The sequence below is a fragment of the Leuciscus leuciscus genome (assembly GCF_965113295.1).
Source record: "Leuciscus leuciscus genome assembly, chromosome: 13".
Lineage (NCBI taxonomy): Eukaryota > Metazoa > Chordata > Actinopteri > Cypriniformes > Leuciscidae > Leuciscus > Leuciscus leuciscus.
Genome location: NC_138737.1, coordinates 8256714 through 8269790, shown reverse-complemented (window position 1 = coordinate 8269790; position 13077 = coordinate 8256714). Strand labels below are relative to the sequence as shown.

Here is a 13077-nt window from a genome sequence, read left to right as displayed (position 1 = left end):
TAATATTGTGATATATTATTACAATTTAAAATAATTGGTTTTCAATTTATTATACTTTAAATGATCATTTATTTCTGTGATGCAAAGCTGAATTTTCAGGATCATTATGCCAGTCTTCAGTGTCACATGTGACAGAGTCTATCACATGATCCTTTAGAAATCATTCTAATATTCTGATTTATTATGAGTGTTGGAAACAGTTCTGCTGCCTAACATATTTGATTAATAAAAGGTTTAAAAGAACTGCATTTATTCAAAAAATAAATAAATATTTTCTAATAATATAAATCTTCTTTACTATCACTTTTTATCAATTTAACATCCTTGCTGAATAAAAGTATTGATTTATTGAAAAAAAAAATTACTGACCATTTAAAAAAAAAAAAAAAAAAATTTATTCATCAAAGTATCTTAAAGTATCACAGGTTATGAAAAAATATTAAGCAGCAGAACTGTTTCCAACTTTGATAATGAATCATCATATTAGAATGATTTCTAAAGGATCATGTGATAGACGAGTAATGATCCTGAAAATTCAGCTTTGCATCACAGAAATAAATGACAATTTAAAGTATAATAAATTGTATTTGCAATTTACTTGCAAAAACCAATTATTTTAAATTGTAATAATATATCACAATATTACATTTTTTTTCTGTATTTTTGATCAAATAAATGCAGGCTTGATGAGCAGAAGAAACTTCTTTCAAAAACATTAAAAATAGTAATGTGTCCAAACTTTTGGCCTGTAGCTCTCTCTCTATCTCTCTCTCTCTCTCTCTCTCTCTCTCTCTCTCTCTCTCTCTATATATATATATATACTCACCTAAAGGATTATTAGGAACACCATACTAATACTGTGTTTGACCCCCTTTCGCCTTCAGAACTGCCTTAATTCTACGTGGCATTGATTCAACAAGGTGCTGAAAGCATTCTTTAGAAATGTTGGCCCATATTGATAGGATAGCATCTTGCAGTTGATGGAGATTTGTGGGATGCACATCCAGGGCACGAAGCTCCCGTTCCACCACATCCCAAAGATGCTCTATTGGGTTGAGATCTGGTGACTGTGGGGGCCATTTTAGTACAGTGAACTCATTGTCATGTTCAAGAAACCAATTTGAAATGATTCAAGCTTTGTGACATGGTGCATTATCCTGCTGGAAGTAGCCATCAGAGGATGGGTACATGGTGGGTCATAAAGGGATGGACATGGTCAGAAACAATGCTCAGGTAGGCCGTGGCATTTAAACGATGGCACTAAGGGGCCTAAAGTGTGCCAAGAAAACATCCCCCACACCATTACACCACCACCACCAGCCTGCACAGTGGTAACAAGGCATGATGGATCCATGTTCTCATTCTGTTTACGCCAAATTCTGACTCTACCATCTGAATGTCTCAACAGAAATCGAGACTCATCAGACCAGGCAACATTTTTCCAGTCTTCAACTGTCCAATTTTGGTGAGCTCGTGCAAATTGTAGCCTCTTTTTCCTATTTGTAGTGGAGATGAGTGGTACCCTGTGGGGTCTTCTGCTGTTGTAGCCCATCCGCCTCAAGGTTGTGCGTGTTGTGGCTTCACAAATGCTTTGCTGCATACCTCGGTTGTAACGAGTGGTTATTTCAGTCAAAGTTGCTCTTCTATCAGCTTGAATCAGTCGGCCCATTCTCCTCTGACCTCTAGCATCAACGAGGCATTTTCGCCCACAGGACTGCCGCATACTGGTTGTTTTTCCCTTTTCACACCATTCTTTGTAAACCCTAGAAATGGTTGTGCGTGAAAATCCCAGTAACTGAGCAGATTGTGAAATACTCAGACCGGCCCGTCTGGCACCAACAAACCATGCCACGCTCAAAATTGCTTAAATCACCTTTCTTTCCCATTCTGACATTCAGTTTGGAGTTCAGGAGATTGTCTTGACCAGGACCACACCCCTAAATGCATTGAAGCAACTGCCATGTGATTGGTTGATTAGATAATTGCATTAATGAGAAATTGAACAGGTGTTCCTAATAATCCTTTAGGTGAGTGTGTGTATATATATATATATATATATTAGGGCTGGGGGAATTAACGCGTTAATCTTTGCGATTAATTTGAAATGTTTAACGCGTAAAAAAAAAATAACGCAATTGACGCAGCACTTTTTTTTTTTGTCCTCGTTTTAATGATTTCCTGTTGCGTCTGCTATTAAAAAGGCCGAAATATGCCGTCCCGCCCCTCCATGTTCGGCGGTCAGGTTTCATTCTCGGGCAGCTTTCATGAGCGGGTCTTTTCCGCTCGGTATGTGCGTCGCGCTCTGTGCTCCGCGTGTGTGTGTGTGTGTGTGTGTGTGTGTGTGTGTGTGTGTGTGTGTGTGTGTGTGTGTGTGTGTGTGTGTGTGTGTGTGTGTGTGTGTGTGTGTGTGTGTGTGTGTGTGTGTGTGTGTGTGTGTGTGTGTGTGTGTCGGTCGGCGCGTGTGTGTGTCGGCTCGCTCTGTCGTTAATGGCCCAGCAGCGGCGAGCTCTCCGTTGTGTGTGTGTGTGTCGGCGGCTCTGTCGTTAACGGCCCAAAGGCTTCAATCATGTACTAAGCACTGGAAAAGTAAAGTCCACTCAAGTAACGTGAAATTTCTCTGTTGACTTCTGTTTGCTGAGCTGGTATAGCCATGCTGGGCAACAATGGTAAAATGACCTGCTCTGATCACATGCTCTGGTAATAATAGCTTTGTAGGACTATATTTTGTTTTAATAATTAATAAAATAATAATAATAATAATAATCTGTTAAATTGATTATGTTGATTGATTATTGAAAAAGAATAATATATTGATATATTGATGTTTAATATTTTAATATAGGGCTATTTTCTGTTCCCTTTTTTTCCTGTGTTGTTTAATTAGGTGATTCTAAGTTTAAATATTGATGATTACAAGCTTGGGGGAAGCGCAATTAATTGCAATTAATTACAGAAATTGTGCAATTAATTAGTTAATTTTTTTTAATCGATTCCCAGCCCTAATATATATATATATATATATATATATATATATATATATATATATATAATAATTAGTACACCCCCTCTGAATATAATGATATTTCTAGATTACAATTCATGCAAAAATGACCAAATTAAAATGTATTAAACATACACTTAATTAAAACTGAGAAAAATATGTCATCAATATCTGTAAAATTAGTGAATTTTGCTTTGACGAAGAGTTGCAAAAATAAGTACACAAATATGTACACAATTAAATTCAACAAATATGTAATATTCTAGTATGTCATTTGTCCTCCATAACTTGAAGTATACTCATAGACACTGCTCTGTAGGGATGGGGAAATGAAGCCTCAAGAATCACTGAGGTTTTTGATTCAAAGCTTCGAGAGTGTCGAGAACAGCGCCATCTGGTGCTTATTTAAAATAAAGCAGCCAGAAGCCTGTGTTAGAAGCTCTGGCAGATGAAGCAACCACAACACACTCCATAGTTTCAATGTTATGTGTACAAATAAAAGCCTTACATTTTTGTGTTTTATTTGTTCATTAAATAAATTCATTTTCTCTCCTCACAAACCCATCAACCAGACTGAGTGACTCGTTAAATAAGATCTGTGGTTCGAGCCTTCTGACGCCCAAAGCGAAACGCGCACGTGATTGGACAGAAAGTGAGGCTTCATTTGTCGTCGTCGATCACGTGACTCTAGTAAACCAATACACACCCCCGATACGGGGCTTCACTAGAAATTAGGCTTGTTCGACTTCATGCAGCTCTGCGCAGACCGATCGGCGGCTGACTTGAAGCAGTGCATGCCGGTTAGAAATTTTGTCCGACTTGATACAGCGCCGACGCCACGTGACTGTGACGTATGCCATCAAAGTACCACGAGAGCGATTCGAGAGTAGCCGGAGAACTCAGCCAGCGCAGCTTCTCAAGAGCGGCTGCACTGGGCTGCAGGAGGGCTGATGACGACACAGCTGTTCCACGATTGGCCGGATTCACCGCATGACAACGATCACGTGTGTTTCGTGTTTATTCATCTAAAGCTCACAAATCAGTTTTTTATAACAGTAAACACTCTTTTCATGTCGTTGCAATGTTATATTGTGTCATGTTTATCAAATTAAAACTGATTAAAAAACGTATAGACTCCACTTCATTGATAGTAGCTTATGTTGAACTTTATTCTTGTTCAAACAGACGCTGTATGAAGCAGTACATAAAGTAGGCCTATTGAATGAAAATGTATCTGAAACATCTGTGTATTATTTGGCAAATATTGCATTTATTTAACTTCAGCTGTGGTAAAGTACGCGAACACCACGTGAGCGGTCACTACGGGAACCAGAAAGTGTCCGACTTCACGTCTCCGTTTGCAGCTCCTCCCCGCCTGCACGCGGCTACTCTCGCCGATCGGTTACATCCAGCCGCAGCCGATGTCGAACACACCTATCGTGTCGCATGTGTGATACGCACATCGAAGCTTCAGTGTCATACGTAACGTAACATCACTACTGCTCTGACCAAGTTCAGGACAAATATTTACATCTATTAACTGTTTTTACTGTTGGATGATGACCGCCTTCAGTGTTTGATGGGGAGTGTTCCTCAAATTGTTTCTTCAAAATCCCCTACAAGTGCCCAATAGAGTTAAGGTCAGGTGAAATAATTGTACACTGAACAATTTTCAGTCATTGTCATGTTGAGAAAGTAACCAACAACGCAGGGAATAAGGAGAAGGTAGCATCTTCTGTTTCAAGATTTTGTATTACATCACATAATGATGTGTGAATTCATGAGAGCATTGATTAAGCACAAGTACCCCAACTTGCACCAGAAAATATTTTATAACTTTCATGAGGAGGGTATACTCATTTTTGCAACACAACATTTATCCACTTTGATAACAAAATATTATCTTCCTGATTAATATTGACATGCTTATTTGGTTAATGATCAAGCAAACTTAATATGTCTTCTACGTAAAGAGAAGGTGCTGAATTTGTTAACTTTCAGAGGGGGTGTACTAATTTATTCTTAGGTATATAGATATAGTTTACCGAACGTAAAATACATGGATATTGGCTGTTTCAAATTCAAATAAAAAAAATCAGTTCATTTGTTATGCCACTTTCAATGACATTTACAGTTATTCATTACTTATTTTGTTTTACCAGGTGGGAAATTACTGAAAGGTCTAACAAGTGTGCAAAAAGTAATTTATTATATTAAATAGTTCAAACATTCATTCAATCAATAAAAAAAAAAAAGTATTTTTAAAAATAAAGGTATTCATAAATTAAAAAGCTTTTGTGGGAGAAAACGGAACTGAATTTCAATTTCTATTGTGTTTTGTATTATCATAAGGTATAGGAAACTCTCATAAAATAAATAATCCAAGGGTCACGACTGGCTGCAACAAACCTTTTAAGGTTAAAACCCCCTTAGTTTATAACTTTAACTAATGGCTTTCCGTAGCGTAAGCAGTTTGCTGCAACTGGGCATAAGTTTTGTGTACGTTTATTGTAACAAGAACATAAATCACAAGTCATAAAGAAAACATTTAGATTTTTCTCTGAAGATGTTTGTGTTATATAGGCCTACATGCAATAAAATAGGGACTAAAATGTAAAATTACATTTCAGATTTAAAATTTTATTTAATCTTTCAGAACTAAAGAACAGTTTTTATTTTCGCAGGTTTTCCAAAGTTTGTGTGTAATAATGGCAGATGTGTGCCTGTGAATCAGCGCTGTGATGGTGTGGACCACTGTGGCGACGGAAGTGATGAGATCTCCTGTTTGAATTGCACTAGTGGCTCCTTCCACTGTGTGGCAGCAGCGCAATGCGTTTCTGCCCGCAGCATTTGTGATGGAAAGCTGGACTGCTCAGATGGAGCAGATGAACAGTTAGACGCATGCGCATCGCTATCTAAACCACAGACATGCGCCAGGTCAGAGTTCAGATGTGCTAATGGACACTGTGTGCCCAGTTCATGGAGGTGTGACCACTCCCCTGACTGTGAAGATCACAGCGATGAAGAGAACTGTGGTCAGTTGCATTTTTATTTCTGCCGTATATATACAGCTTTGTTATTTTTATTATATATATATTAATAAAAAAAAATAGTATTCCACCACTGATTAAAATGTTGGAGTTTATAATATTTTATATTGAGTTTTTGAAATAAGTATTTTATGCTCACAAAAACTGCATTTATTTGATAAATTAAAAACCGTAATATTGTGAAAGACTATAATTTATTACAATTTAAAATAACTGTTTTCTATGTTAATATATTTTGTATTAATATAAATCATTACTCCAGACTTCAGTGTCACATATCCTTCAGAAATCATTCTAATATGCTGATTTCCAAAGTTTGTGTGTAATAATGGCAGATGTGTGCCTGTGAATCAGCGCTGTGATGGTGTGGACCACTATGGCGACTGTAGATGATAAAAAACTAAAATAACACTGCTCTTTGCTGAATAAAAGTGTTAATTTCTTTAAAAATAGACTATGATATTTAATGTAGACCAGTACGAAAAGTGCTTTATGAAAGAAGCTTCATTTTTTATTTTTTATTAATGAATGTTTCATAATTCACTGTTTGTCTTTCTTTCACTCTCTATTTCTGTCTTTGTGTAGATCAAAATGAATGTGAGATCGATAATGGCGGATGTTCACACATGTGTATTGATCTGGCATTTGGATTTATGTGTGACTGCCCCAGTGGAATGAGGCTGGTCACGGACACACACTGTGAGGGTGAGAAATGATTCACACAGGTTAACTGGAGGAATGACTTCATGTGATCCAGTGCATGCAATGTTACTCTAGAAACGTCATTGTAGAAATGCTTTATTTACTGTCGGAGCAATAACAGAGTGGTTCCCGAGCTAAAACAAGTAGTATTCAACAGCTTATATGATCTAAACATTTCCTCCCCTGTGAGGCGACCCACTCGTCCATGTCAAATGAAATTATTTTTTTGCAGTTTTAATGCAGGGAAACTTACTAATTACACTTTTAACCAAACCTATAAAATTAGCTAAGCTAGTAATCCTTCTCTCTTTGGTTATGCCAATAATCTTGGTTGACTTTTTTTTTAGTATTAATAGGTTTAACTTTTTTCTCAAATACTAACTTTTCACTTTTAGATGTGGACCACTGTCTTGATTCAGATGTGTGTGATCAAATTTGCGGCAGTTTCGATGGATCTCCTGCGTGTGAATGTCAGGATGGGTATGAACTGACCGCCGGGACTGGACAGTGCAAAGCTACAGGTGAGAGGATTATTTAAATGTTATTGTCCTGTAAAGACAAAAATATTTTGCATGTGTATATCAGTGATCATTTGATATTATTTATGATAATTTGATATTTTTTCCTTTATAGTGTCCTTGTTATAGTGTAATTATACAGTTAAGTACTGATTAACATTAATTAACAACATGCACTTACTATAGGGTTTGGATTAGGGTCAGATGCTTGTAATTATGGATTACATTATTATTTTTTTTACTGTAGCAATTACATTAATGTGTAATGAGGACACTATAAAATAAAACGTTACCTTATTTATATACTATTACACTACCATTCAAAAGTAAGATTTCTTTTAAAGAAATGTAATACTTCTATTCAGCAAGGATGCATTAAATTAATCAAAAGTGACAGTACAAATTCTAAAAGATTTGTATTTCAAATAAATGCCGTTCAAAACATTTATCACAGTTTATCATCAGCAGTTCAGCACATGATTTCAATATTGATAATAATCAGATGTGTTTCTTGAGCAACAAATCAGCATATTAGAATGATTTCTGAATGATCATGTGACACTAAAGACTGGAATAATGATGCTGAAAATTCAGCTACCATCACAGGATGAATTACATTTTTAAATATATTGAAATATAAAACAGTTATTTTAAAATTGTAATGATATTTCACAATATTTCAATTTTAAATGTGTAAAATAAAATATGTAATTTTAAACAAATAATTGCAGCTTTTGTAACCATAAGAGACTTCTTTCAAAAACATTAAAAAAATCTTACCGACCCCAAACTTTTGAATGGTTGTGTTGTGTATAAAATTTTGAATTGGCTTATGTTTTTTTTTCTGTTTTCATTTTATCTTAAGTTTTAGTAATTTTGTACGGAGCCCCTAAAGGGATATGGTGGTGGCGTAAAAAAATATGAGATGGGAAGAAAAATTATAAGTCAATGCTTTTGTGTTCTCTTGCAAATGTTTTGTGTTCCCCTGAAAAACTTTGTGAGCGAACTCAAAGTTTCTCAGGGGAACACAAAAGCATTGACAAATAACTTTTCCACCATCTCCATTCCTTCCTTTAAGGGATCTGTAATTTTAAATCTATTTAACTGTCATTTTTTTCAGTTTTAATTTAGATTTTAAAATCTAGTAATCAAATATTTGTATTTTATTTCAGTTAATAATTTTTTTTTAAATAGTTTTAATTAACAGTAACAACATTGATTCGGGTGAGCGATTGGTCTTGTACAGGTGCTGTTGGTCATGTGGTGGTCAGCACTCATGAGGGTGTTATGTGGATGGACCTCAGCGGCTCTGAGCAAAGAAACATCACGTATGAAAGTGTCTCGCAAGGACCTGTTACAGCACTTAATGCAAATAACATGCTATACTGGACCAGTCCAGAGAATGACGTCATCTACAGGTGCAGCACCATATTGATTAAATAGAAAATGAATATGCTATTCATACATTTGATCACAAAACACACAATTTAAGCCAGTTTATGTCTATTTCAGAATGTCTTTAGACGCCAGTGACCATAGACCGGCTGTGTTGTTAAACGCCTCCATAGGTGTTCAAGGATTGGCTGTAGACTGGATCCATGAGCTTTTGTACTGGGTCAGCACCAGTACTCATGCTTTACACATGGCCTCTCTGAATGACTCCAAACAAAGGCAGCTTGTATCTGGACTCTCCAGACCTACTGCAGTTGCTGTCCAGCCACTGCTAGGGTAAAATACTGTCTTCTTCTCTATATAAATCACTTATCCCCTGTTTCACAGACAGGGCTTAGATTAAGCCAAGAACAGGTCTTTGTTCAGTTAGGACATTTAAGTAGCTTTTATAAACGTGCCTTAAAAAAAAAAATTCTGGTGTGCATCTTGAGACAAAACAATGCCACTGATTTATTTTGTCAGTGCAAGTTGTTTAGGTTAAAATAGCTCAAAATAGCTTTTAGTCTGGGACTAGGCTTAAGCCTTATCTGTGAAACCGGGCAAAAGTTGCATAAATGTGAACCAGAAAGAAAAAACTAATCTGCTCGAAAAGAATGTAGGACAGGACTTTATTCAAATCATAGGAATTTGAGTAATATGGTGGATGGATATTATAGGTCAATATTCTTTTGCTATTCTTCCTTAAAGGAGCTGTATGTAAGAAATGTATTTCAATTAATCATAAAATGGCCCTAATATGTCACTAGACATTAAGAAATCATGTTCATTTCAAATACTTATATCACTGACAACAGTAGTCCGGCCAGGATATTGTCATTTAAAAGTGAAGTTGCAGCCCTCAACTGATATTGATGTCGTCATGTTGTGTTTTGGCCTGATGCTCCACCTCCACCTATCTACCAATCACGAAGTCAGTAGTGTTTCTGCATCCGGGTTGCCAGCTCTGCTCTAGTTACCACAGCTGCAGCTACAAACGTGTCGGATAAAAAATGTCTAACGTTACGAAACCTAAAAGACCTCGTTATGAATCCGAAATATGCAAAATATCTCTCATGGAGCATAAACATAATTAACAGAAAAAAACCTTACTGTGTAGGACTCGTCACTTGCCATTGGAAGCTCCTTGTAGCAGCCTACGTTCCTGCTGGATCCTGCAGCCTAACTGGCAACCTCGAGTCAGGGGGGAGGGGGAGGGGATACACCGCTCTACAGTAATTTGAAAGTGATTGCAGTACCAGTTTTGGCCACAATCTTACATACGGTTCCTTTAAATGTCATTTGATATTAATATTAGCAACTCCTCAAAATATTATACTTGCACAATTAATATTATGACATACGATGTAATATATTTTATATTATAAATACAAGTGCTAATATTTTGATTTATAATAACAATAAAGAATATTTTTTTCCTTTAGAATAATGTCATTCTGATGAATTGTGCACAATAACATTTATTCATGAAAGATATGGTCAATATTGATCATGTTGTCTTTAAAGGTATACTCCACCCAATATTGAAAATTCTTTCATCATTTACTCACCCTCACGTCACACCAGATTTAGTACATCTTGTTCTTCCTGGTTATCTTAGCTCTTACACAAACAGTGTGACCAAATAACCATGAAGAAGCAGAGGAGTGTTATTTAAACAAAAGGTAATTAGAGAACACAGGGGAATAAAACACTGGCCAAAACAAAGAACAAAGCAATAGCACTCTGAGAATCACAAATCTAACAATCGTCATTGAGGTTAACATCCACAAGACCAGACAACAAATGAATGTGACAACTACACCATTCTTGTTCACCTATTGTTTCCTTCTGATTTTAGGTAGAAGTTATGGGTTGGGATAGGGCTAGGAGGACTATGTTTTTGGACACACATTGTGAAGAAATTGGTGCAAGAAGTAATGCAGAAGTTGACTGTCACTTCAAAAAACAATTACAAAACTGCCATGAATTTACATATACTGTAAATACAATCTACACAGATGAATAAAAAAGAAATAAAAAATGAATGGCCTTGCTATTTCAAAAATCTTATTATAAATAAAATCTTAAATAATAACAGTTTTAATAGCTTTATTTGTTTGTACTCTCCATAATAGGAACTAATTCTCTAATTCCTTAAGCACTTAAACATTATTAATAATGTACTGTATATGCCTCATTCTCCATACTTTTATCATAATGTAAGAAACCAAATATAATATGTTCATACAGTAAAGGAAAACTACACAACAGTTTTTTCATTTATAAATGTAGAAATCTTGGCTGGTGAGGGTCTATGTTGCCGTGTTGGCCTGTTCTGTTGATTGTTCTTCTCTTTAACAGACACCTTGTCTCATTTTGCATACATTTTCATAAATAAACTTGGGAATAAATTTAGAAACCTTAAACCTTTTACCTCTTTTCATCTGGATAGTGCTAGAGGAGGAACAAGGAAATAGCCATACCTAAATAAGTAGCTTCCTTCTCACGAATCTTTAATGGCAGTTATTCAAAGCAGTTTGGGACCTGAGGAACTGGATATCAATTTCAATTAATTGCTGACTGAACTTGACAAGCATGATTTAAAAAAAATTAAAGCTCCTCTCTCTTCAATTTCCTCCTATTTGAAATGCCTGAAGCAACAATAAGAAAAAAAGAGATTAACAGAGATTGGGCAACTTTATCTGACACCTCATCCTATGTAAAATCAGAGCGCTAATTCCACCTGCATAGAGTTTTCATGACATTAAAAAAAATAGGCCATCACTTCTAGTGCGAGTTTCACAATGCGCTGACATTTAAATCCATTATTAATCCACATTTGACAGTTACCTGGCTGGAAGCAATGGTTTATAGTTTAAAAGTTTAAAATATTAGTATTTTTCTCACACACACCTATCTTTCACTTCAGAAGACATTATAGCCGCGTTTCCATTAGGCTACCCTTCAAATTTCGCAAATTGAAATGAAGCCCATAGAAATGCGTTAATTTTGCAAAAAAGTTTTTATGCTCGCATGAGGTGGTATTTCAACCAATACGAAAAAGGAGTAGGCTATTTTGCAAAACTGTAATGGAAACAGTTTTTTCGCATTTACAGGTCACCTTGAGTTTTTTATTAAACTCATAAAAGACAAAAGATTTACTGAAATACTGGATTCTAAACAACAAAGGAATGCCACAATTTATCAAGACCTTGAAGCAGATAGGAGGGAGAAACACACAGAAACACCTCATACGGTGCCGCTCACAAGTATAAGGGGCTTTTCTTGCCATTAGCCTAATGCTTGGATAACACGTCTCCTTCGATTAAAAATAATGGCTAGTGCGGTGGCTGCAATATACGTAAACCTACCAACATCTGTTGCCATGATTTTTGGAATGACTTCTCACACGAAAAAAAAGTTTAGTCGCATAGTTTCGTTTTAATTGAAACAATAGTTTTTTATCGACATATAGAAAATATTGCAAAAGTTTTGCGCAAATCTGTAATGGAAACGCGGCTACTGATTCCTCAACTAGGTGTTATGAATTATCGTTGTGTTCATTTTGCGTGGTTTTTGAAGTGTCAGCTTTGAGCGGCCCATCCACTTCCATTATATGGACTCACAGAAATGTATTCGTTTTCTACCCATCTTTGTTTGTGTTCCTTAGTTTGTTTGAATTAGTTTGTGTTCTAAACCTGTTTTTCTTCCACTAGGTATCTGTTTTGGGCAGAGAGTGGGGCGTCTCCCAGAATTGAGCGAGCCAGTTTGGATGGGACAAGCAGAATATCATTGATAAATTCATCCATACGTTTCCCTGTCGCAATCTCTCTAGGTTAGACTTCTCTGTAACACTTTACAAAAAGGTCCCATTAATTAATGTTTGTTAATGCATTAACTTAAATTAACCAACAGTGAGAAGTACATTTGTTAGTTATTATTAATCTTTGTTTGTTTCTTAACATAAATGCAACTGTTCGTTGTTAGTTCATTTCATCCCATGTCCATTAAATAATGTTAATTGATACAACTTTTGATTTTAAGAATATATTAGTAAATGTTTAAATGATTCAAAATTATTTTATTTATTATTATTATTAATTATATATTATTGTAAAGTGTTCTCATGAGCAATTTAGTTGAGATCCAGCCTGCTCATTTTACTTAATCACTTTTTGTACCAAGATTTTTATTTTATATAAATGAAACCAAACTCATCCTTAAAGAGGTCATGAATTTTGAGGTATTTTTTTTTTTATAATGTTCTCTGAGGTCCACTTATAATGTTATCAAGATTACATAATGTTTTTTTGTAATTTAGAAGTAATAAGATATTTTCTATTCTGATTTTGACCCTCTCTTTCAAACACTCTGT

General features: G+C 35.5%; 1 protein-coding gene across 2 annotated transcripts in view; it reads left to right on the top strand.

Annotated features, from left to right (window-relative positions):
- The window catches only part of LOC309511932 (low-density lipoprotein receptor-related protein 8-like), a 31304-nt gene that overhangs the window by 691 nt on the left and 17536 nt on the right, over positions 1–13077 (top strand). For both annotated transcript variants that reach the window (XM_082187308.1, XM_082187307.1), the window contains exons 2-7: positions 5686–6036; positions 6637–6756; positions 7149–7274; positions 8518–8689; positions 8784–8999; positions 12419–12537. In XM_082187308.1, coding sequence (XP_082043434.1) covers positions 5686–6036; positions 6637–6756; positions 7149–7274; positions 8518–8689; positions 8784–8999; positions 12419–12537 — 1104 coding nt within the window. The remainder of the gene's footprint in view (positions 1–5685; positions 6037–6636; positions 6757–7148; positions 7275–8517; positions 8690–8783; positions 9000–12418; positions 12538–13077) is intronic.